Below are 27,508 nucleotides of genomic sequence, written 5' to 3'. Positions count from 1 at the left end.
CTTCTCTTTTACCCTCTCCCTCTGTCTTCAGACAGACTTCCCCCCCCTCAACAGACCCCATCCCTCTTCAGACAGACTTCCCCTCTCTCTCTCCCTCAACAGACTCAATCCCTCTTCAGACAGACTTCCCCCTCCATCTCTCTCAACATACTCAAACCCTCTTGTCAGACTTCCCCCCTCTCTTTCTCCCTCAACAAACTCAGTCCCTCTTCAGACTTCCCCCCTCTCTCTCAACAGACTCAATTCCTCTTCAGACTTCCCCCTCTCTCTCTCCCTCAACAGACTCAATCCCTCTTCAGACAGACTTCCCCCCGCTCTCTCCCTCAACAGACTCAATCCCTCTTCAGACAGACTTCCCCCTCTCTCCCTCAACAGACTCCATCCCTCTTCAGACAGACTTCCCCCCCCTCTCTCCCTCAACAGACTCCATCCCTCTTCAGACAGACTTCCCCCTCTCTCAACAGACTCAATCCCTCTTCAGACAGACTTCCCCCCTCTCTCCCTCAACAGACTCAATCCCTCTCCACTCCCTCTCAAGACTTACATCCCTCTCAAGACTTACATCCCCATTACACAATTAATGATGTTATTTCATTGATCCTCTCCTCTGTTCTCGTCAAGGTCACGGCCCGGCATATCTTCCTTAAAGATGAAAAGAAGAGCGGGAAGGAAGAGGAAGAAAGTTTTCTTCCGTCTTCAAAACGAAGCTGCGTCCAAACTGAGAACTGTTTCAATCAGATCATTTCAACTCCACTTAACCCCTCATTAACCCTCTTTGTTCACTGAGCTCCCAGCTAATGAAATTAGACCAGAAGAACGGTCCCGAACATTTTCAGCACACAGGCAGGCACGCCATGAGAGACAGGTGGAGCGTCCTAAACTGTTCACATGAATAGCTGATTATATACTGTAGATACCATAATAAAGGGCACACAGACCCTAAAGCTGTTTGTCTTTTAATATCAACGACATGCTCAGAAAGAGAAACTCTAGTGGTGTATTACAGTTACCCTGTTAGTCAGAGCTGTAGGTCAGCACTGTAGGCTGTTAGGGCTAGAGCTGTTAGGGCCAGAGCTGTTAGGGCCAGAGCTGTTAGGGCCAGGCTGTTAGGGCCAGAGCTGTAGGCTGTTAGGACCAGAGCTGTTAGGACCAGAGCTGTTAGGGCCAGAGCTGTAGGCTGTTAGGACCAGAGCTGTTAGGGCCAGAGCTGTTAGGGCCAGAGCTGTTAGGGCCAGAGCTGTTAGGGCCAGAGCTGTTAGGGCCAGAGCTGTTAGGGCCAGAGCTGTTAGGGCCAGAGCTGCAGGTCAGAGCTCCAAAGACCAATTTCCATTTTGTGAGAACCTAATGCACAATACAGTTCTCTGACTTTATCTCATGTGAATAACAATCCATAATGTTTGATGGTCTTTAATCACACCTCAACATTTTCAACAAAATGTCCAGACAGACATGATTACAATGGGTGGCAATCTTTCATTACAACGACAACAGTAATAGACAGACGGAAAACTGAATTAAGAGCTTTATATTGTCTATAATATAGTACTCTCAAAACAACTACAGTTTAATGGATCATTAAGACTGACTCATCAACACTCAATTCATACAGCATCATAGTTTCACATTGTTTGGATGGGAACTAGATGAAACAATACTGGCTAACTGTCTCAAGGCACAAAGAGTAAGATATTACAGAAGTATTGTACATCCTGTATATAGTAAAATGGCATATGTACCAGAAGTACTGTATACAGTAAAATGGCAGATATCCCAGAAGTACTGTATACAGTAAAATGGCAGATATCCCAGAAGTACTGTATACAGTAAAATGGCAGATATCCCAGAAGTACTGTATACAGTAAAATGGCAGCTATTCCAGAAGTACTATATACAGTAAAATGGCAGCTATCCCAGAAGTACTGTATACAGTAAAATGGCAGATATCCCAGAAGTACTGTATACAGTAAAATGGCAGATATCCCAGAAGTACTGTATACAGTAAAATGGCAGATATCCCAGAAGTACTGTATACAGTAAAATGGCAGATATCCCAGAAGTACTGTATACAGTAAAATGGCAGGCTCTCTTCCCTTCACTTGACATGGTCATCTGGTCAAATCAACACATTCCTGACAAATACAGTTACAGACATATCTTCCAGGAACCAATCTGCACAGTGATAGGCTGGTTCGGTGAGGTTTCAGATTGGTCACTTTGGAAATGGTAACCATGGTTTCAGGCCATGGGCATCTGGTGATAGGCTGCGTGGCGACCAGTCACGTAATGGTAGATCTGGAGAAAAGAGAGAAACAGGGAATAACAGAAGATGAAAGAGGATGACAGGTAAAAACACTTAGCTAGATAGAGCAGACCATTTAAATATGACCCTGTTGTTATTGGGACGTCTAGAACACTGACATGTACAGGTTAAAGGTCAGGACTAATGGACAAACTAAACCATTATTGTGTCCTACAGTACCAAGCCATCCCACTCTCAGCACTAAAATCAGCCACGTTATGGGACGTGTTTTAAAAGGACCTGAGTGTGTGAGTGTGAGTGTGTGTGTGTGTACCTGTCTCTCTATGTCAGCCAGTAGACTACTAGCCCCCAGTCTAAAGAGGTGAGGGCTCAGCCACTCGTCTCCCAGCTCTTCCTTCATCAGAGTCAGCCACACCAACGACTCCTTGGCTGTACGGATCCCACCAGCAGGCTTAAAACCAACCTAGGGGAACAGGATACAGGAACAACAGATAGACGTCAGTGAGGCAACAACACAACTTCACCAGGGATAGAAGACCACTCAACAGGGAACAATGTTTATTTCAATCCATTTTAGGTAAATACATATATCTGATGATGAACGGCATTGATTAGAACGGAGTTAATTCAGCTAACTTGACTGGACGGAATCTAAAGAAAAGCACACACACACACACACACACACACACACACACACCTTATGTCCAGTCTTCAGGAAGTAGTCCCGGATGGCTCTGACCATCACTATGGCGACAGGGTAGGTAGCGTTGACAGACTCCTTCCCTGTTGACGTCTTGATGAAGTCCGACCCTGTTGTTACACAAACACACACAGACGTTGTTAAAAAGACGACCTTGTTTCACCAACTGACTTCAGGGCATTGGGAAAGTATTCAGAACCCTGGACTTTTTACACATTTTGTTACGTTAAATGTAAAAACAAAATCCTCAATCTTCACACAGTACCCAGTAATGACAAAGTGAAACAGGTTTTTCAAAATGTTTGCTAATTTTATTAAAAACAAAAAACAGAAATACCTCATTTACATAAATATTCAGACCCTTTGCTATGAGACTGTAAATTGACCTCAAGTGAAGCCTGTTTCTATTGATCATCCTTCAGATGTTTCTACAACTTGATTGGAGTCCACCTGTGGTAAATTCTATTATTTGGACATTATTTGGAAAGGCACACACCTGTCTATGTAAGGTCCCACAGTTGACAGCACATGTCAGAGCAAAAACCAAGCCATGAGGTCGAAGGAATTGTCCATCGAGCTCCGAGACAGGATTGTTTTGAGGCACAGATCTGGGGAAGGGTACCAAAAGATTTCTGCATCATTGAAGGTCCCCAAGAACATAGTGGCCTCCATCATTCTTAAATGGAAGAAGTTTGGGACCACCAAGACTCTTCCTAGAGCTGGCCGCCCGGCCAAACTGAGCAATCGGTGGAGAAGGGCCTTGGTCAGGGAGGTGACCAAGAACCCGATGGTCACTCTGACAGAGCTTCAGAGTTCCTCTGTGGAGATGGAAGAACCTTCCAGAAGGACAAACATCTCTGCAGCACTCCACCAATCAGGTCTTTATGGTAGAGTGGACAGACGGAAGCCATTCCTCAGGCACATGACAGCCTGCTTGGAGTTTGCCAAAAGGCACTTAAAGACTCACAGACCATGAGAAACAAGATTCACTGGTCTGATGAAACCAAGATTGAACTCTTTGGCCTAAATGCCAAGCGTCACGTCTGGAGGAAACCTGGCACCATCCCTACGGTGAAGCATGGTGTTGGCAGCATCATGCTGTGGGGATGTTTTTCAGCGGCAGAGATTGGGAGACTAGTCAGGATGGATGGAAAGATGAACGGAGTAAAGTACAGAGAGATCCTTGATGAAAACCTGCTCCAGAGCGCTCAGGACCTCAGACTGGGGCGAAGGTTCACCTTCCAACAGGACAACGACCCTAAGCACACAGCCAAGACAACGCAGGAGAGGCTTTGGGACAAGTCTCTGAATGTCCTTGAGTTACATTACTGCTGCTCTTCAATGAATTATTATTAATTTTACTTAACACTTATTTTTCTTAACTGCATTGTTGGTTAAGGGCTGGTAAGTAAGCATTTCACTGTAATACCTGTTGTATTCAGCATTTCACTGTAATACCTGTTGTATTCAGCATTTCACTATAATACCTGTTGTATTCGGCATTTCACTGTAATACCTGTTGTATTCAGCATTTCACTGTAATACCTGTTGTATTCAGCATTTCACTGTAATACCTGTTGTATTCAGCATTTCACTGTAATACCTGTTGTATTCAGCATTTCACTGTAATACCTGTTGTATTCGGCATTTCACTGTAATACCTGTTGTATTCGGCATTTCACTGTAATACCTGTTGTATTCGGCATTTCACTGTAATACCTGTTGTATTCGGCATTTCACTGTAATACCTGTTGTATTCGGCATTTCACTGTAATACCTGTTGTATTCAGCATTTCACTGTAATACCTGTTGTATTCGGCATTTCACTGTAATACCTGTTGTATTCAGCATTTCACTGTAATACCTGTTGTATTCGGCATTTCACTGTAATACCTGTTGTATTCAGCATTTCACTGTAATACCTGTTGTATTCAGCATTTCACTGTAATACCTGTTGTATTCAGCATTTCACTGTAATACCTGTTGTATTCAGCATTTCACTGTAATACCTGTTGTATTCAGCATTTCACTGTAATACCTGTTGTATTCAGCATTTCACTGTAATACCTGTTGTATTCAGCATTTCACTGTAATACCTGTTGTATTCAGCATTTCACTGTAATACCTGTTGTATTCAGCATTTCACTGTAATACCTGTTGTATTCAGCATTTCACTGTAATACCTGTTGTATTTGGCACATGTGACAAATACAATTTGATTTGAGTGGCCCAGCCAGATCCCGGACTAGATACCTGATCGAACATCTCTGGAGAGACCTGAAAATAGCTGTGCAGCGACACTCCCCATCCAACCTGACAGAGCTTGAGAGGATCTGCAGAGAGGAATGGGAGAAACTCCCCAAATACAGGTGTGCCAAGCTTGTAGCATCATGGCCAAGAAGACTCAAGGCTGTAATCTCTGCCAAGGGTGTTTCAACAAAGTACTGAGTAAAGGGTCTGAATACTTATGTAAATGTGATATTTAATTTATTTTTGCTGCAAAGAATTCTACAAACGTGTTTTTGCTTTGTCATTATGGGGTATTGTGATGTCATTATGGGGTATTGTGATGTCATTATGGGGTATTGTGATGTCATTATGGGGTATTGTGATGTCATTATGGGGTATTGTGATGTCATTATGGGGTATTGTGTGTAGATTGACGAGGGGGAAAAACATAATCAATTTTAGAATAAGGCTGTAACGTAACAAAATGTGGAAAAAGTCAAGGGGTCTGAATCCTCTCTGAATGCTCTGTTTAACCTGCAAAATAACATCTGGTGGACAATTTCGTGTTATTGTCACCATGACAATTCCTTCTAGCCATCAATATGGAATCTATTCGGCTTTTCAACAATTCCAGAAAGATCCCATTCAAGCAGGATGCGCTATAGAAATAGGAAACTAGACATACAGATGACCTACAATACAGTACACACATTTAACACTCTAGAAATTCTAGAAATACATTTGTAGGAATAAAAATAGGAAATTTAGAGATGTCATCAGACTGGACTAAAATACAATATGATACTACTACAGTATAAGAGGTACAGCTAGTTCTAAAGTATCTCTGGCTGAAACAGGACATTACAGTGAGGCCCGCTCTGCTCCCAGGGTCTCCAGAGCCATTACAGTGAGGGCCGCTCTGCTCCCAGGGTCTCCAGAGACATTACAGTGAGGGCCGCTCTGCTCCCAGGGTCTCCAGAGACATTACAGTGAGGGCCGCTCTGCTCCCAGGGTCTCCAGAGACATTACAGTGAGGGCCGCTCTGCTCCCAGGGTCTCCAGAGACATTACAGTGAGGGCCGCTCTGCTCCCAGGGTCTCTAGAGACATTACAGTGAGGGCCGCTCTGCTCCCAGGGTCTCCAGAGACATTACAGTGAGGGCCGCTCTGCTCCCAGGGTCTCCAGAGACATTACAGTGAGGGCCGCTCTGCTCCCAGGGTCTCCAGAGACATTACAGTGAGGGCCGCTCTGCTCCCAGGGTCTCCAGAGACATTACAGTGAGGGCCGCTCTGCTCTCAGGGTCTCCAGAGACATTACAGTGAGGGCCGCTCTGCTCCCAGGGTCTCCAGAGCCATTACAGTGAGGGCCGCTCTGCTCCCAGGGTCTCCAGAGACATTACAGTGAGGGCCGCTCTGCTCCCAGGGTCTCCAGAGACATTACAGTGAGGGCCGCTCTGCTCCCAGGGTCTCCAGAGCCAGAGGAGAACATATGGTGTCTGTGACACTGTAACAGGGCTAACAGAGGGTGTGTGCTGCCTGCTTCATCAATATAACTCTTCATTTATCCCCTTCCTTCCCTCCCGTTCCTTCCATCCCTACATTTATCCCCTTCCTTTCCTTCTGAGACAATTATGTCTTATCAGCTTTCTGGATAAAAATAGAAGATGAAATGACAGGCTGTTAATAGATGAACCACAAACCCTGGTAAAAAAACCATCATCCCTCTATTCTCCTCTCCTCCTTTCCCTCCATCCCTTCTGCCTCCTCCCCCTAGTCTCTAATGACTGTTCATTACTACACTGATGAACACTTTACAGATATGTACTATGTATTTTTACAGTCAGAGTTTTTCTTTATTTCTTCCCTTCTTTCTTTCACTCACTCTCTCTTTCTTTCTTTGTCTCTCGCTCTCTTCCTCTTCCCACCATCGCCCCCTTTCTCTCTCCCGCATAACCCCCTCTCCCGCATAACCCCCTTTCTCTCTCCCGCATAACCCCCTCTCCCGCATAACCCCCTCTCTCTCTCCCGCATAACCCCCTCTCGAAACCCCCCCTCTCGCTCTCGCATAACCCCCTCTCTCTCTTCCTCATAAACCCCCCTCTCACCATCTTTCCCTCTCGCTCTCCCCCCTCTCTCACCATCTTTCCCTCTCGCTCTCCTCCCCCCCTCACCATCTTTCCCTCTCCCTCTCGCTCTCCTCCCCCCCACTCTCTCACCATCTTTCCCTCTCCCTCTCGCTCTCCTCCCCAATTCTCTCACCATCTTTCCCTCTCTCTCCCTCTCTCTCCTCATCCCCAGACGGAGGAATAATTCTGTACATTGGTTATGGGGATGTTAATGAGTTGATAATTGATAGAGGTTATTAAACGAGGATGTCGGTAATGACGCTCGTTTCATTTGGCTAGCGCGGGCAAGCAGGCAGTGTGTGTGTGTGTGTGTGTGTGTGTGTGTGTGTGTGTGTGTGTGTGTGGGCGGAGTAAAATAGCCGCCGTCATAGATTAATAGGCAAAATTATCATTCAATTTCTGGAATCTCATACGCAATTTATAGAACAAGGGGAGATTAAGGAGCAGAGCTGAGACAAAAGCAATGTATTTTAATAATGATCTCTATCGGACCGGCTGACAATTTGGTACAGTAATCAGGCTTATTATGTGACAGGGAGCTAAGTGTACAGTTCAGTGTGTGTGTGTGTGTGTGTGTGTGTGTGTGTATGTGTGTGAGAGAGAGAGAAAGAGAGAGAGAGTGTTCATCAGGTTAGCTAAGTACAGAGACAGAGAGTACAGCCTGAACAACAGCTCCCCCCAGAGGAGGACATGACAAACTGCACCATGTGTAAAACAATATCACTGGTCCTGATTCAGGGGAGAGATGAGCACATTCAACTCAACATTTTCACAAATCATTCATCAACGAGAGAAAATGGGAGCTGGATCTCAAGTATAATACCAACCTGTGTGTACGTGTGAGTGTGTGTGAGAGAGAGAGAGGGAACACTCACCAGCCATCATAGCCACCAGACTAGCCTTGTAGACATTGGTGTAGGTCCCCAGCTCTCCTATAGCCAGGATGGACTTCATGTGAGCCTCCCCACAGGCCTCTCTGAACTGACACACCTCATCATACATGGCTGAGGAGAGACACGGGATTTAAATGGAAACTTTATTGAGGAGAGACACGGGATTTAAATGGAAACTTTATTGAGGAGAGACACTTCACCACACACCTTCACTGCCATAGCAACACCATAGCTCATACTGCCATAGCAACACCATAGCTCATACTGCCATAGCAACACCATAACTCATACTGCCATAGCAACACCATAGCTCATACTGCCATAGCAACACCATAACTCATACTGCCATAGCAACACCATAGCTCATACGGCCATAGCAACACCATAGCTCATACTGCCATAGCAACACCATAGCTCATACTGCCATAGCAACACCATAGCTCATACGGCCATAGCAACACCATAGCTCATACTGCCATAGCAACACCATAGCTCATACTGCCATAGCAACACCATAGCTCATACTGCCATAGCAACACCATAGCTCATACGGCCATAGCAACACCATAGCTCATACGGCCATAGCAACACCATAACTCATACTGCCATAGCAACACCATAGCTCATACTGCCACAGCAACACCATAGCAACACCATAGCAACACCATAGCAACACCATAGCTCATACTGCCATAGCAACACCATAGCTCATACTGCCATAGCAACACCATAGCTCATACTGCCATAGCAACACCATAGCTCATACTGCCATAGCAACACCATAGCTCATACTGCCATAGCAACACCATAGCTCATACTGCTATAGCAACACCATAGCTCATACTGCCATAGCAACACCATAGCTGTTTTTAATATGTTTTATGTACACTGCCGGTCAAAAGTTTTAGAACACATACTCATTCAAGGGTTTTTCTTTATTTTTAAATAACACATATGGAATCATGTAGTAATCAAAAAAGTGTTGAACAAATCAAAATATATTTTATATTTGAGATTCTTCAAATAGCCACCCTTTGCCTTGATATGTATGTGAGTGAGTGAGTGAGTGAGTGAGTGAGTGAGTGAGTGAGTGAGTGAGTGAGTGAGTGAGTGAGTGAGTGAGTGAGTGAGAGAGTGAGAGAGTGAGAGAGTGAGAGAGTGAGAGAGTGAGTGAGTGAGTGAGTGAGTGAGTGAGTGAGTGAGTGAGAGAGTGAGAGAGTGAGAGAGTGAGAGAGTGAGAGTGAGACCTCAAAGTCAACAGTGAAGAGGCAACTCTGGGATGCTGGCCTTCTAGGCAGAGTTCCTCTGTCCAGTGTCTGTGTTCTTTTGCCCATCTTACTGACTGACTGTATGTTTACATGTTCCAGTTGACTGACTGACTGACTGACTGACTGACTGTATGTTCCAGTTGACTGACTGACTGACTGACTGACTGTATGTTCCAGTTGACTGACTGACTGACTGTATGTTCCAGTTGACTGACTGACTGACTGACTGACTGACTGACTGACTGCATGTTCCAGTTGACTGACTGACTGACTGACTGTATGTTTACATGTTCCAGCTGACTGACTGACTGTGTGTTTACATGTTCCAGTTGACTGACTGACTGTATGTTTACATGTTCCAGTTGACTGACTGACTGACTGTATGTTTACATGTTCCAGTTGACTGACTGACTGACTGACTGCCTGTATGTTCCAGTTGACTGACTGACTGACTGACTGTGTATGTTCCAGTTGACTGACTGACTGACTGACTGACTGTATGTTCCAGTTGACTGACTGACTGACTGTATGTTCCAGTTGACTGACTGACTGACTGACTGACTGACTGCATGTTCCAGTTGACTGACTGACTGACTGTATGTTTACATGTTCCAGCTGACTGACTGACTGTGTGTTTACATGTTCCAGTTGACTGACTGACTGTGTGTTTACATGTTCCAGTTGACTGACTGACTGACTGTATGTTTACATGTTCCAGTTGACTGACTGGCTGACTGTATGTTTACATGTTCCAGTTGACTGACTGACTGACTGTATGTTTACATGTTCCAGTTGACTGACTGACTGTGTGTTTACATGTTCCAGTTGACTGACTGTATGTTTACATGTTCCAGCTGACTGACTGTATGTTTACATGTTCCAGCTGACTGACTGTATGTTTACATGTTCCAGTGTCTGACTGACTGTGTGTTTACATGTTCCAGTTGTACTGACTGTGTGTTTACATGTTCCAGTTGTCACTGACTGTGTGTTTACATGTTCCAGCTGACTGACTGACTGTATGTTTACATGTTCCAGTTGACTGACTGACTGTATGTTTACATGTTCCAGTTGTCTGACTGACTGTGTGTTTACATGTTCCAGTTGTCTGACTGACTGTGTGTTTACATGTTCCAGTTGACTGACTGACTGTGTGTTTACATGTTCCAGTTGACTGACTGACTGTGTGTTTACATGTTCCAGTTGACTGACTGACTGACTGTATGTTTACATGTTCCAGTTGACTGACTGACTGTGTGTTTACATGTTCCAGTTGACTGACTGTATGTTTACATGTTCCAGCTGACTGACTGTATGTTTACATGTTCCAGCTGACTGACTGTATGTTTACATGTTCCAGCTGACTGACTGTATGTTTACATGTTCCAGTTGACTGACTGTATGTTTACATGTTCCAGTTGACTGACTGTATGTTTACATGTTCCAGCTGACTGACTGTATGTTTACATGTTCCAGTTGACTGACTGTATGTTTACATGTTCCAGCTGACTGACTGTATGTTTACATGTTCCAGCTGACTGACTGTATGTTTACATGTTCCAGTTGACTGACTGTATGTTTACATGTTCCAGCAGACTGACTGACTGTATGTTTACATGTTCCAGTTGACTGACTGTATGTTTACATGTTCCAGTTGACTGACTGTATGTTTACATGTTCCAGCTGACTGACTGTATGTTTACATGTTCCAGTTGACTGACTGTATGTTTACATGTTCCAGCTGACTGACTGTATGTTTACATGTTCCAGCTGACTGACTGTATGTTTACATGTTCCAGTTGACTGACTGTATGTTTACATGTTCCAGCAGACTGACTGACTGTATGTTTACATGTTCCAGTTGACTGACTGTATGTTTACATGTTCCAGTTGACTGACTGTATGTTTACATGTTCCAGCTGACTGACTGTATGTTTACATGTTCCAGTTGACTGACTGTATGTTTACATGTTCCAGCTGACTGACTGTATGTTTACATGTTCCAGTTGACTGACTGTATGTTTACATGTTCCAGTTGACTGACTGTATGTAACAGGCTGTTCTGGAAGCAGAGGGTGGTCTGACCCGGTACTAGCCAGATGTACCTAATAAAGTGTCTGGTGAGTGTCTATAATAAGATATACCATACCTTCCCACTGTCCAGTGAGGGCCAGAGTCCTGTTAATGACTATATCGATCTCCATAGCTCCATCCTCTACAGCCATACGGACCTCCTCCAGCCTGGTCTTCAGTGAGGTCTGGCCTGCAGGGAAACCTGTCGCCACTGAGGACAGGAGCAGCAGGATGGAGAGAGAGAAGACAGTGGCTTTGCTGAGTCACTATCTACAGTTTTTCATGTCATAATATTCTGTTATTTCATTCATGTTGTGGCTGTAAGAGTCGTTTATGTGTTATAATTAAGCAATAAGGCCTGAGGAGGTGTGGTATATGGCCAATATACCACGGCCGAGGGCTGTTCTTAGACACGACGCAACGTGGAGTGCCTGGATACAGCCCTTAGCCGTGGTATATTGGCCATATACCACAAACCCCTTAGGAGCCTTATTGCTATTATAAACTGGTTACCAATGTAATTAGAGCAGTAAAAATACATGTTTGGTCATACCCGTGGTGTACGGTCTTATATACCATTGCTGTCAGCCAATCAGCATTCAGGGCTCCAACCACCCAGTTTATAATTGCATATATGAATCGATCAATAAATCAAAATAACAAAGAAACATAAAACCAATCAGAGGTTGACGGAAGTGACAAAACACACCTGGACTGTCCAACTACAGAATGATACGGAGGTAGACTTCCTCCTCTCTCTCTCTAACCTGAGGAGACAGGTAGGAGACAACATACACCTGGACTGTCCAACTACAGAATGATACGGAGGTAGACTTCCTCCTCTCTCTCTCTAACCTGAGGAGACAGGTAGGAGACAACATACACCTGGACTGTCCAACTACAGAATGATACGGAGGTAGACTTCCTCCTCTCTCTCTCTAACCTGAGGAGACAGGTAGGAGACAACATACACCTGGACTGTCCAACTACAGAATGATACGGAGGTAGACTTCCTCCTCTCTCTCTCTAACCTGAGGAGACAGGTAGGAGACAACATACACCTGGACTGTCCAACTACAGAATGATACGGAGGTAGACTTCCTCCTCTCTCTCTCTAACCTGAGGAGACAGGTAGGAGACAACATACACCTGGACTGTCCAACTACAGAATGATACGGAGGTAGACTTCCTCCTCTCTCTCTCTAACCTGAGGAGACAGGTAGGAGACAACATACACCTGGACTGTCCAACTACAGAATGATACGGAGGTAGACTTCCTCCTCTCTCTCTCTAACCTGAGGAGACAGGTAGGAGACAACATACACCTGGACTGTCCAACTACAGAATGATACGGAGGTAGACTTCCTCTCTCTCTCTCTAACCTGAGGAGACAGGTAGGAGACAACATACACCTGGACTGTCCAACTACAGAATGATACGGAGGTAGACTTCCTCCTCTCTCTCTCTAACCTGAGGAGACAGGTAGGAGACAACATACACCTGGACTGTCCAACTACAGAATGATACGGAGGTAGACTTCCTCCTCTCTCTCTCTCTAACCTGAGGAGACAGGTAGGAGACAACATACACCTGGACTGTCCAACTACAGAATGATACGGAGGTAGACTTCCTCCTCTCTCTCTCTCTAACCTGAGGAGACAGGTAGGAGACAACATACACCTGGACTGTCCAACTACAGAATGATACGGAGGTAGACTTCCTCTCTCTCTCTCTCTAACCTGAGGAGACAGGTAGGAGACAACATACACCTGGACTGTCCAACTACAGAATGATACGGAGGTAGACTTCCTCCTCTCTCTCTCTAACCTGAGGAGACAGGTAGGAGACAACATACACCTGGACTGTCCAACTACAGAATGATACGGAGGTAGACTTCCTCCTCTCTCTCTCTCTAACCTGAGGAGACAGGTAGGAGACAACATACACCTGGACTGTCCAACTACAGAATGATACGGAGGTAGACTTCCTCCTCTCTCTCTCTCTAACCTGAGGAGACAGGTAGGAGACAACATACACCTGGACTGTCCAACTACAGAATGATACGGAGGTAGACTTCCTCCTCTCTCTCTCTCTAACCTGAGGAGACAGGTAGGAGACAACATACACCTGGACTGTCCAACTACAGAATGATACGGAGGTAGACTTCCTCCTCTCTCTCTCTAACCTGAGGAGACAGGTAGGAGACAACATACACCTGGACTGTCCAACTACAGAATGATACGGAGGTAGACTTCCTCCTCTCTCTCTCTCTAACCTGAGGAGACAGGTAGGAGACAACATACACCTGGACTGTCCAACTACAGAATGATACGGAGGTAGACTTCCTCCTCTCTCTCTCTAACCTGAGGAGACAGGTAGGAGACAACATACACCTGGACTGTCCAACTACAGAATGATACGGAGGTAGACTTCCTCCTCTCTCTCTCTAACCTGAGGAGACAGGTAGGAGACAACATACACCTGGACTGTCCAACTACAGAATGATACGGAGGTAGACTTCCTCCTCTCTCTCTCTAACCTGAGGAGACAGGTAGGAGACAACATACACCTGGACTGTCCAACTACAGAATGATACGGAGGTAGACTTCCTCCTCTCTCTCTCTCTAACCTGAGGAGACAGGTAGGAGACAACATACACCTGGACTGTCCAACTACAGAATGATACGGAGGTAGACTTCCTCCTCTCTCTCTCTAACCTGAGGAGACAGGTAGGAGACAACATACACCTGGACTGTCCAACTACAGAATGATACGGAGGTAGACTTCCTCCTCTCTCTCTCTAACCTGAGGAGACAGGTAGGAGACAACATACACCTGGACTGTCCAACTACAGAATGATACGGAGGTAGACTTCCTCCTCTCTCTCTCTCTAACCTGAGGAGACAGGTAGGGAGACAACATACACCTGGACTGTCCAACTACAGAATGATACGGAGGTAGACTTCCTCCTCTCTCTCTCTAACCTGAGGAGACAGGTAGGAGACAACATACACCTGGACTGTCCAACTACAGAATGATACGGAGGTAGACTTCCTCCTCTCTCTCTCTAACCTGAGGAGACAGGTAGGAGACAACATACACCTGGACTGTCCAACTACAGAATGATACGGAGGTAGACTTCCTCTCTCTCTCTCTCTAACCTGAGGAGACAGGTAGGAGACAACATACACCTGGACTGTCCAACTACAGAATGATACGGAGGTAGACTTCCTCCTCTCTCTCTCTAACCTGAGGAGACAGGTAGGAGACAACATACACCTGGACTGTCCAACTACAGAATGATACGGAGGTAGACTTCCTCCTCTCTCTCTCTCTCAACCTGAGGAGACAGGTAGGAGACAACATACACCTGGACTGTCCAACTACAGAATGATACGGAGGTAGACTTCCTCCTCTCTCTCTCTAACCTGAGGAGACAGGTAGGAGACAACATACACCTGGACTGTCCAACTACAGAATGATACGGAGGTAGACTTCCTCCTCTCTCTCTCTAACCTGAGGAGACAGGTAGGAGACAACATACACCTGGACTGTCCAACTACAGAATGATACGGAGGTAGACTTCCTCCTCTCTCTCTCTAACCTGAGGAGACAGGTAGGAGACAACATACACCTGGACTGTCCAACTACAGAATGATACGGAGGTAGACTTCCTCCTCTCTCTCTCTAACCTGAGGAGACAGGTAGGAGACAACATACACCTGGACTGTCCAACTACAGAATGATACGGAGGTAGACTTCCTCCTCTCTCTCTCTCTAACCTGAGGAGACAGGTAGGAGACAACATACACCTGGACTGTCCAACTACAGAATGATACGGAGGTAGACTTCCTCCTCTCTCTCTCTCTAACCTGAGGAGACAGGTAGGAGACAACATACACCTGGACTGTCCAACTACAGAATGATACGGAGGTAGACTTCCTCCTCTCTCTCTCTAACCTGAGGAGACAGGTAGGAGACAACATACACCTGGACTGTCCAACTACAGAATGATACGGAGGTAGACTTCCTCCTCTCTCTCTCTAACCTGAGGAGACAGGTAGGAGACAACATACACCTGGACTGTCCAACTACAGAATGATACGGAGGTAGACTTCCTCCTCTCTCTCTCTAACCTGAGGAGACAGGTAGGAGACAACATACACCTGGACTGTCCAACTACAGAATGATACGGAGGTAGACTTCCTCCTCTCTCTCTCTCTAACCTGAGGAGACAGGTAGGAGACAACATACACCTGGACTGTCCAACTACAGAATGATACGGAGGTAGACTTCCTCTCTCTCTCTAACCTGAGGAGACAGGTAGGAGACAACATACACCTGGACTGTCCAACTACAGAATGATACGGAGGTAGACTTCCTCTCTCTCTCTTACCTGAGGCGACAGGTAGGCTGGAGTTGGCTGCTTTCAGTGCCTTCACAGCATCAGCCACACGAGACGGGTACACGCACACTGCTGCAGTGGTCACACCTAGATACACAGATACAATCAGAACACATAGTTACATACATCTCTTAGCTAACTGAGACAACACACCGCTGCAGTAATCACACCTAGATACAATCAGAACACATAGTTACTCTTCGCCAACACCAAAGACAGGCCTATCATGCGGGACAATAAGGAGCACGTCGCCCCCTAGCGGGACAATAAGGAGCACGTCGCCCCCTAGCGGGACAATAAGGAGCACGTCGCCCCCTAGCGGGACAATAAGGAGCACGTCGCCCCCTAGCGGGACAATAAGGAGCACGTCGCCCCCTAGCGGGACAATAAGGAGCACGTCGCCCCTAGCGGGACAATAAGGAGCACGTCGCCCTCTAGCGGGACAATAAGGAGCACGTCGCCCCTAGCGGGACAATAAGGAGCACGTCGCCCCTAGCGGGACAATAAGGAGCACGTCGCCCCTAGCGGGACAATAAGGAGCACGTCGCCCCTAGTGGGACAATAAGGCGCACGTCGCCCTCTAGTGGGTAAATATTCCATGAGTTGTGAATTGAAGAACAAGTATGAAGTATAGCACATCAGTCATGTTTAGGAGGATGTAGACTAACGCATTTCATACACAGGATTGATGAAGAGCTATGTAAAGCTAGTCTGTCTCTAGAGCAGGGTGAGGTGGAGAGAGGGAGAGACACGGACAGACAGACACACACCCCACTACCTTTGTCCTGCATGTCCATGCTCTTCAGCAGGTCGCTGCGTACAGGCTGGGTAGCCTTCATACACAGCCGGTGGACGTTGCCGGGAGTGTCGTCACCAGCTAGGGTCGTCAGGTCAATACAGGTCACCGCCCGCAGCAGCCACGCCGCCTGGAGACAGAGAGCATTATGGGTAATGTTGTAACACAGAGCCAGATGTTTGTTCTCAATACAAGGGGTTGGTGTGGACAACACTTCAACACTAGACAACATACAAAACCATACATAATGTAAATCCTTATTCTAATAGTAGGATACAAACTGAGAATACTGCATATCCTTATTCTAATAGTAGGATACAAACTGAGAATACTGCATATCCTTATTCTAATAGTAGGATACAAACTGAGAATACTGCATATCCTTATTCTAATAGTAGGATACAAACTGAGAATACTGCATATCCTTATTCTAATAGTAGGATACAAACTGAGAATACTGCATATCCTTATTCTAATAGTAGGATACAAACTGAGAATACTGCATATCCTTATTCTAATAGTAGGATACAAACTGAGAATACTGCATATCCTTATTCTAATAGTAGGATACAAACTGAGAATACTGCATATCCTTATTCTAATAGTAGGATACAAACTGAGAATACTGCATATCCTTATTCTAATAGTAGGATACAAACTGAGAATACTGCATATCCTTATTCTAATAGTAGGATACAAACTGAGAATACTGCATATCCTTATTCTAATAGTAGGATACAAACTGAGAATACTGCATATCCTTATTCTAATAGTAGGATACAAACTGAGAATACTGCATATCCTTATTCTAATAGTAGGATACAAACTGAGAATACTGCATATCCTTATTCTAATAGTAGGATACAAACTGAGCATCACTTTATCCTTTCATCTTGAGTGTCTTCTTATGAGACTTATAGGAAAACATTGGAGATGGTTTTTTATTCACACACTCCAAAACTAACCCCCAAAGCCAACCCCCAAAACTAACCCCCAAAGCCAACCCCCAAAGCCAACCCCCAAAGCCAAGCTCCCCAAAGCCCCCCAAAGCCAACCCCCAAAGCCAACCCCCAAAGCTCCTACCTGCCACTGTTTCTTGTTCTTGTTGTGTCCTTGGATCTGCTGAGCTCTCTTCAGCACTGCCTGGGTGTTCACCCGCACCTTGGACACCCACTGCAGGTCTGACACACACACACATACACACACACACACACACACACACACACACACAATAACAACATCAAAATGGAAGGTTGATAAGAAACACGTTAGTTGATCTGTGGTCGCTGTCCACAACGCTTCTATATAAGTTTATATTGAGGTATACGTCTATTTCTAACTGAGTCCACTATTCTGTTCAGATATCTACTGAATATCAGTAGGTCTACAGCAGTTAACCACCGACGGTTAGGCCTGTAACTAAATGTTTTCCGGGATCTTAGTACAGTCAGACAACAAGAGATCACTAATAGTCACCCCGCCCTGTGCAACTGGGTCCTGGACTTCCTGACGGGTCGCCCCCTGGTGGTGAGGGTAGGTAACAACATCTCCACCCCGCTGATCCTCAACACTGGGGCCCCACAAGGGTGCGTTCTCAGCCCTCTCCTGTACTCCCTGTTCACCCACGACTGCGTGGCCATGCACGCCTCCAACTCAATCATCAAGTTTGCAGACGACACTACAGTGGTAGGCTTGATTACCAACAACGACGAGGCGGCCTACAGGGAGGAGGTGAGGGCCCTCGGAGTGTGGTGTCAGGAAAATAACCTCACACTCAATGTCAACAAAACAAAGGAGATGATCGTGGACTTCAGGAAACAGCAGAGGGAGCATCCCCCTATCCACATCGACGGGACAGTAGTTTTAAGTTCCTCGGCGTACACATCACGGACAAACTGAAATGGTCCACCCACACAGACAGAGTGGTGAAGAAGGTGCAGCAGCGCCTCTTCAACCTCAGGAGGCTGAAGAAATTTGGCTTGTCACCGAAAACACTCACATTCTTTAACAGATTTTTACATTTTAGTCATTTAGCAGACGCTCTTATCCAGAGCGACTTACAGTAGTGAATGCATACATTTGATTTCGTGCATTTTTATTTATTTATATATATTTTTTTTTATTTTTTTTTTGTACTGGCCCCCCGTGGGAATCGAACCCACAACCCTGACGTTGCAAACACCATGCTCTACCAACTGAGCCACAGGGAAGGACCCCACAATCGAAAGCATCCTTTCGGGCTGTATCTCCGCCTGGTACGCCTGGTACGGCAACTGCTCCACCCATAACCGTAAGGCTCTCCAGAAGGTAGTGAGGTCTGCACAACACATCACCGGGGGCAAACTACCTGCCCTCCAGGACACCTACACCACCCGATGTCACAGGAAAGCCAAAAAGATCATCAAGGACAACAACCACCTGAGCCACTGCCTGTTCACCCCGCTATCATCCAGAAGGTGAGGTCAGTACAGGTGCATCAAAGCTGGGACCGAGAGACTGAAAAACAGCTTCTATCTCAAGGCCATCAGACTGTTAAACAGCCATCACTAACATTGACTGGCTGCTGCCAACATACTGACTCAATCTCTAGCCACTTTAATAATTCAAACTTTAAACAATGCCACTTTATATAATGTTTACATACCCTACATTACTCATCTCATATGTATATACTGTATTTTATACCATCTACTGCATCTTGCCTATGCCGTTCGGGCATCACTCATCCATATATTTATATGTACATATTCTCATTCATTCCTTTAGATTTGTGTGTATTAGGTAGTTGTTGGGGAATTGTTAGATTACTTGTTAGATATTACTGCATGGTCGGTAACTAGAAGCACAAGCATTTCGCCACACTCGCATTAACATCTGCTAGCCATGTGTATGTGACCAATAACATTTGATTTGACATGATTCACCCTATCTACTCTGAGTGTCATGTGAAACATATTATCCAGGACATCATGAGTCAAGACTACCAACATTCACTAATTCAGCATAAAACGTTAACTAGCTACTATCTTTAGTGTTCACTAGACACGATACAAAGTATCTCTGATCTCTGAATGTTACTTAACTAAACGTTAGATATATATTAACACGTTGACAGGTACAATGTGCAGTGATTGTTAATACATTGTGTACTTAAATTTACATCACGTGAGAGCGGTAAACGTTACTTCTTACATGCATTTGTTTGAAACCAAACTCTTCCTGTTAGGCCTAAGTGTCACAGTCAAAACATTGATTATCAAGAATGTCCTAAATCTAAACACAGCCTCTATGATAGTAGCTAGAGTTGATACTAGCTAGCTGCACATGCTAACACAATCGATAGCTATTTCACTGGATTTGACTAATGTTTCAGGATAAACATGTATTTCCCACAATAAAGAAGCGAGTCTTACCAAGGGGCATGCCCGGGTTTCTTGCAGACATGGTTAACGACGATTAAACGACCAAAATGAATTATTTTTCCAGCAGATTCACATAGCAAGCTAATTTGCTACCAGCAGAGTTTCCGGTCTATGGATCTCTTCCTGACGTATAGTTACCGCCCCCCTCAACCCACCAATCACGGTTCAGCTCGAAATGGCGTCGTAAGATGTACATTTGAAGGATCCTCATCAATTAAAAAAGATGAATGACATATTTTCAATTATAATATAGTTTTTTTCATAAGAATGTTTTAACCAAAAGTTGTACTTATACATTCTGTATTTATTGTGTCAATAACTATTTATTGTGTCAATTTTTATTTGTTTAAATATTCAAAAATCAAAGCAATCGATTTAACCAGGCTATATCTTAGTCCTTCATGTAAAATCTTGGATAATACTCCAAATGCTGTACACATTTATTGCAAGTCTCACTAACCACATTTTTTTGTTCCTGCCTAGACGTGACATCCTTCAACCATTGCCAAAACCAGAACATGACCAGAATACTATGCAACAAGTTGAGACTTTTTACCACACTGACCGAAACCATGCATTTCTACAGAGCAGTCAATCTGCCAAGATGCCAACAGTCTATGGGCCCACCCAGAAGCAGTATGTAGGCTATGAATGAAAACCAGACCTGATCTGGGATGCGTCCCCATCCTAAATGGCACTCTGTTCCCTATACAGTGCACTACTTTTGACCAGGGTGCTATTTGGGACTCTGACGTGGAGTCAGATCTGAGAGGAAGCAGGAGTGAACGCTTTATTGCCATAACAGACACTGGTAGGCATCTCATTGGGCACGGTAATCAGTGCCTCGATCAGTAATTAAGATGATGAAAGGAGACTTGACAGGCCTACAGAGAGAGAGAGAGAGAAGAGGAGGAAGGGAGAGAGAGGGTGAGAGAGAGAGGGAAGGGGAGAGAGAGAGAGAGAGAAGGGGAGAGAGAACGAGAGGAGGGAGAGAGAGAGAGAGCGAGCGAGCGAGAGAGAGAGAGGGGAGAGAGAGAGAGAGAGAGAGAGAGAGAGAGAGAATGAGTGAGTGAGTGAGTGAGTGAGTGAGTGAGTGAGTGAGTGAGTGAGTGAGTGAGTGAGAGAGAGAGAGAGAGAGATTTGTACTTTAACCATTTGCACATCATTACAACACTGTATATATACATAATATGACATTTATAATGTCTTTATTATTTTGGAACTTCTGTGAGTGTAATGTTTACTGTTCATTTTTATTGTTTATTTCACTTTTGTATGTTATCTACTTCACTTGCTTTGGCAATGTTAACATATGTTTCCCATGCCAATGATATGAATTGAATTGGTGTTTATACTTGCATACTATTGTTTGTACAGATGAACGTCGTACCTTCAGGCATTTGGAAATTGCTCCCAAGGATGAACCAGACTTGTGGAGGTCTACAATTTTCTTTCTGAGGTCTTAGCTGATTTCTTTTGATTTTCCCATGATGTCAAGCAAAGAGGCACTGAGTTTGAAGGTAGGCCTTGAAATACATCCACAGGTACACCTCCAATTGACTCAAATGATGTCATTTAGCCTATCAGAAGCTTCTAAAGCCATGACATCATTTTCTGGAATTTTCCAAGCTGTTTAAAGGCACAGTCAACTTAGTGTATGTAAACGTCTGACCAACTGGAATAAGTTGACCAACTGGATAAGTGAAATAATCTGTCTGTAAACAATTGTTGGAAAAATTACTTGTGTCATGCACAAAGTAGATGTCCTAACCGACTTGCCAAAACTATAGTTTGTTAACAAGAAATTTGTGGAGTGGTTGAAAAACGAGTTTTAATGACTCCAAATGTATGTAAATTTCCGACTTCAACTGAATATACAAAAAATGATATAAATATATATACAAGTAATGATTTAAAAAAAAAAAATATATATATATATATATATATATACATATAATGATATAAATAAATATGCAAATAATAATATAAATAAATATACATATAATGATATAAATATATATACAAATAATAATATAAATATATATACATATAATAATATAAATAAATATACATGTAATTATATAAATATATATACAAGTAATGATTTAAATATATATAAATATATATACATATAATGATATAAATAAATATTCAATAATAATATAAAATATACATATAATGATATATATATATACAAATAATAATATAAATATGGATATATATAATGATGTAAATATATATATATATATATATATATATATATATATATATATATATACATATAATGATATAAAAATATATATATATAATAATATAAGTATTATACATAAAATGATATAAATATATATACAAGTAATGATTTAAATATATATGTATATATATATATATATATATATATATATATATATAATGAAATAAATAAATATACAAATAATAATATAAATAAATATACATAAAATGATATACATTTATATACAAATAATAATATAAATATATATACATATAATAATATAAATAAATATACATATAATTATAGAAATATATATACAAGTAATGATTTAAATATATATAAATATTTATACATATAATGATATAAATAAATATTGAAAGAATAATATATATATATATACATATAATGATATAAATATATATACAAATAATAATATAAATATGTATACATATAATGATGTAAATATATATATATATATATACACATAATGATATAAATATATATACATATAATAATATAATTAATATACATATAATGATATAAATATAAATACAAATAATAATATAAATATATATACATATAATGATGTAAATATATATATACATATATTGGTTGTATAGACAGTATGGACAGTATAAAAATAGAAATGGTTTGTACAGCAGTAGTTATATTAAAAATATATATATATTTAACCTTTATTTAACTAGGCAAGTCGGTTAAGAACAAATACCCAGGGTACTGGGGGGAGACTAGTAACAGTGACTATAGTTCAGGGTACTGGGTGAGACTAGCAACAGTGACTATAGTTCAGGGTACTGGGGGAGACTAGCAACAGTGACTATAGTTCAGGGTACTGGGGGAGACTAGTAACAGTGACTATAGTTCAGGGTACTGGGGGAGACTAGTAACAGTGACTATAGTTCAGGGTACTGGGGGAGACTAGTAACAGTGACTATAGTTCAGGGTACTGGGGGGAGACTAGTAACAGTGACTATAGTTCAGGGTACTGGGGGGAGACTAGTAACAGTGACTATAGTTCAGGGTACTGGGGGAGACTAGCAACAGTGACTATAGTTCAGGGAGGTACTGGGGGAGACTAGCAACAGTGACTATAGTTCAGGGTACTGGGGGAGACTAGTAACAGTGACTATAGTTCAGGGCAGGGTACTGGGGGAGACTAGCAACAGTGACTATAGTTCAGGGTACTGGGGGAGACTAGTAACAGTGACTATAGTTCAGGGTACTGGGGGGAGACTAGTAACAGTGACTATAGTTCAGGGTACTGGGGGAGACTAGTAACAGTGACTATAGTTCAGGGTACCGGGGGAGACTAGTAACAGTGACTATAGTTCAGGGTACTGGGGGAGACTAGTAACAGTGACTATAGTTCAGGGTACTGGGGGAGACTAGTAACAGTGACTATAGTTCAGGGTACTGGGGGAGACTAGTAACAGTGACTATAGTTCAGGGTACTGGGGGAGACTAGTTACAGTGACTATAGTTCAGGGTACTGGGGGAGACTAGTAACAGTGACTATAGTTCAGGGTACTGGGGGAGACTAGTAACAGTGACTATAGTTCAGGGTACTGGGGGAGACTAGTAACAGTGACTATAGTTCAGGGTACTGGGGGGAGACTAGTAACAGTGACTATAGTTCAGGGTACTGGGGGAGACTAGTAACAGTGACTATAGTTCAGGGTACTGGGGGAGACTAGTAACAGTGACTATAGTTCAGGGTACTGGGGGAGACTAGTAACAGTGACTATAGTTCAGGGTACTGGGGGAGACTAGTAACAGTGACTATAGTTCAGGGTACTGGGGGAGACTAGTAACAGTGACTATAGTTCAGGGTACTGGGGGGAGACTAGTAACAGTGACTATAGTTCAGGGTACTGGGGGGAGACTAGTAACAGTGACTATAGTTCAGGGTACTGGGGGGAGACTAGTAACAGTGACTATAGTTCAGGGTACTGGGGGGAGACTAGTAACAGTGACTATAGTTCAGGGTACTGGGGGAGACTAGTAACAGTGACTATAGTTCAGGGTACTGGGGGGAGACTAGTAACAGTGACTATAGTTCAGGGTACTGGGGGAGACTAGTAACAGTGACTATAGTTCAGGGTACTGGGGGGAGACTAGTAACAGTGACTATAGTTCAGGGTACTGGGGGAGACTAGTAACAGTGACTATAGTTCAGGGTACTGGGGGAGACTAGTAACAGTGACTATAGTTCAGGGTACTGGGGGGAGACTAGTAACAGTGACTATAGTTCAGGGTACTGGGGGGAGACTAGTAACAGTGACTATAGTTAAGGGTACTCCGTCAGTCCGTCACTCCGTCACACCGTCACTCCGTCACTCCGTCAGCCCGTCACCCCGTCACCCCGTCACTCCGTCAGTCCGTCAGTCCGTCAGCCCGTCAGTCCGTCAGTCCGTCACTCCGTCACTCCGTCACTCCGTCAGTCCGTCAGTCCGTCACTCCGTCACTCCGTCAGTCCGTCAGTCCGTCACTCCGTCAGTCCGTCAGTCCGTCACTCCGTCAGTCCGTCAGCCCGTCAGCCCGTCACTCCGTCAGCCCGTCATTCCGTCAGTCCGTCACTCCGTCAGCCCGTCACTCCGTCAGTCCGTCACTCCGTCAGCCCGTCACTCCGTCACCCCGTCCTCCGTCACCCCGTCACTCCGTCAGTCCGTCAGTCCGTCATTCCGTCAGCCCGTCACTCCGTCAGCCCGTCACTCCGTCACTCCGTCACTCCGTCTGCCCGTCACCCCGTCACTCCGTCACTCCGTCAGCCCGTCACTCCGTCACTCCGTCACTCCGTCTCCGTCAGTCCGTCAGCCCGTCATTCCGTCAGCCCGTCACTCCGTCAGCCCGTCACGCCGTCAGCCCGTCAGTCCGTCAGTCCGTCAGCCCGTCACTCCGTCAGCCCGTCATTCCGTCACTCCGTCACTCCGTCAGTCCGTCAGTCCGTCACTCCGTCACTCCGTCAGCCCGTCACTCCGTCACTCCGTCAGTCCGTCAGTCCGTCAGCCCGTCATTCCGTCAGCCCGTCACTCCGTCAGCCCGTCACGCCGTCAGCCCGTCAGTCCGTCAGTCCGTCAGCCCGTCACTCCGTCAGCCCGTCATTCCGTCACTCCGTCAGTCCGTCAGTCCGAGGAACTTGAAGCTGTTGACACGCTCCACTGCGGCTCTGTCGATGTGGACGGCTCTCTCCGCTGTCTCCTGTAGTCCTGTAGTGTGTGTGTGTGCGTGTGTGTGTGTGTGTGCGTGTGCGTGTGTGTGTGTAGACGTCCTGCCTCTCTGCAGCTTCTTGTTAGACTAGTGAGACCTGACCTCAGAGAAGCTTCACCTGCTTTAGTAATTGCTGCATTCCACAGTTATAAAACAGGAGTGTGTTTGTGTGTGTGTGTGTGTGTGTGTGTGTGCGTGCGTGCGTGCTAGCATGTGTGTGTGCGCGCTAACTGTGACTTGGGAGTGGAGTGCTGGAGTCCTGTGCTGGCCCCAAAGCATTCCACCACCAACCCCGTTGCCATGGCACCGGCCCACAATATTATGGAGCGGCCATATGTTGAGACCTTGTGATGTTTTATAGTCTTTTGTAAAAATCTATTAAATTGTACAAAGTTTCTTAGTTCCTTAGTCTTCCTGTTAATAACTGTCTGGTTCTGATTCTGTTTCTAGCTGTCTGGTTCTGATTCTGTTTCTAGCTTTCTGGTTCTGATTCTGTTTCTAACTGTCTGGTTCTGGTTCTGATTCTGTTTCTAACTGTCTGGTTCTGGTTCTGTTTCTGTTAATAGCTTTCTGGTTCTGATTCTGTTTCTAGCTGTCTGGTTCTGATTCTGTTAATAACTGTCTGGTTCTGATTCTGTTTCTAACTGTCTGGTTCTGATTCTGTTTATAACTGTCTGGTTCTGATTCTGTTTATAACTGTCTGGTTCTGATTCTGTTTCTAGCTGTCTGGTTCTGGTTCTGATTCTGTTTCTAGCTGTCTGGTTCTGTTCTGATTCTGTTTCTAACTGTCTGGTTCTGATTCTGTTTCTAGCTGTCTGGTTCTGATTCTGTTTCTAACTGTCTGGTTCTGGGATTCTGTTTCTAGCTGTCTGGTTCTGATTCTGTTTATAACTGTCTGGGTCTGGTTCTGATTCTGTTTCTAGCTGTCTGGTTCTGGTTCTGTTTCTAGCTGTCTGGTTCTGATTCTGTTAATAACTGTCTGGTTCTGGTTCTGATTCTGTTTCTAACTGTCTGGTTCTGATTCTGTTTCTAGCTGTCTGGTTCTGATTCTGTTTCTAACTGTCTGGTTCTGATTCTGTTTCTAGCTGTCTGGTTCTGATTCTGTTTATAACTGTCTGGGTCTGGTTCTGATTCTGTTTCTAGCTGTCTGGTTCTGATTCTGTTTCTAACTGTCTGGTTCTGATTCTGTTTCTAGCTGTCTGGTTCTGGTTCTGATTCTGTTTCTAACTGTCTGGTTCTGATTCTGTTTCTAGCTGTCTGGTTCTGGTTCTGATTCTGTTTCTAACTGTCTGGTTCTGATTCTGTTTCTAACTGTCTGGTTCTGATTCTGTTTCTAGCTGTCTGGTTCTGATTCTGTTAATAACTGTCTGGTTCTGATTCTGTTTCTGTTTCTAACTGTCTGGTTCTGATTCTGTTTCTAGCTGTCTGGTTCTGATTCTGTTAATAACTGTCTGGTTCTGGTTCTGATTCTGTTTCTAACTGTCTGGTTCTGATTCTGTTAATAACTGTCTGGTTCTGATTCTGTTTCTAACTGTCTGGGTCTGGTTCTGATTCTGTTTCTAGCTGTCTGGTTCTGATTCTGTTTATAGCTGTCTGGTTCTGATTCTGTTTCTAGCTGTCTGGTTCTGATTCTGTTAATAACTGTCTGGTTCTGATTCTGTTTCTAACTGTCTGGTTCTGATTCTGTTAATAACTGTCTGGTTCTGATTCTGTTTCTAACTGTCTGGTTCTGATTCTGTTTCTAGCTGTCTGGTTCTGATTCTGTTTCTAACTGTCTGGTTCTGATTCTGTTTATAACTGTCTGGTTCTGATTCTGTTTATAACTGTCTGGTTCTGATTCTGTTTCTAGCTGTCTGGTTCTGATTCTGTTTCTAACTGTC

The 27,508-nt window shown here is 44.1% G+C and overlaps 1 protein-coding gene across 1 annotated transcript; it reads right to left on the bottom strand.

Annotated features, from left to right (window-relative positions):
• Nucleotides 1-1,391: 1,391 nt before the first annotated feature.
• On the bottom strand, nucleotides 1,392-20,320 carry LOC123743792 (deoxyribose-phosphate aldolase). The gene is made up of 9 exons (XM_045722364.1): nucleotides 20,162-20,320; nucleotides 17,832-17,929; nucleotides 16,731-16,878; nucleotides 15,944-16,039; nucleotides 11,624-11,758; nucleotides 8,189-8,317; nucleotides 2,958-3,070; nucleotides 2,574-2,723; nucleotides 1,392-2,292 (listed from the first exon to the last, which is right to left on the bottom strand). The coding sequence occupies exons 1-9, from the start codon at nucleotides 20,190-20,192 to the stop codon at nucleotides 2,236-2,238; spliced, it is 957 nt and encodes a 318-aa protein (XP_045578320.1). The 5' UTR covers nucleotides 20,193-20,320; the 3' UTR covers nucleotides 1,392-2,235.
• Nucleotides 20,321-27,508: the final 7,188 nt, after the last annotated feature.

This window comes from Salmo salar, chromosome ssa07 (genome assembly GCF_905237065.1).
Source record: "Salmo salar chromosome ssa07, Ssal_v3.1, whole genome shotgun sequence".
In the NCBI taxonomy this organism is placed as follows: Eukaryota; Metazoa; Chordata; class Actinopteri; order Salmoniformes; family Salmonidae; genus Salmo; species Salmo salar.
This window is presented reverse-complemented; position numbering and strand designations above follow the sequence as displayed.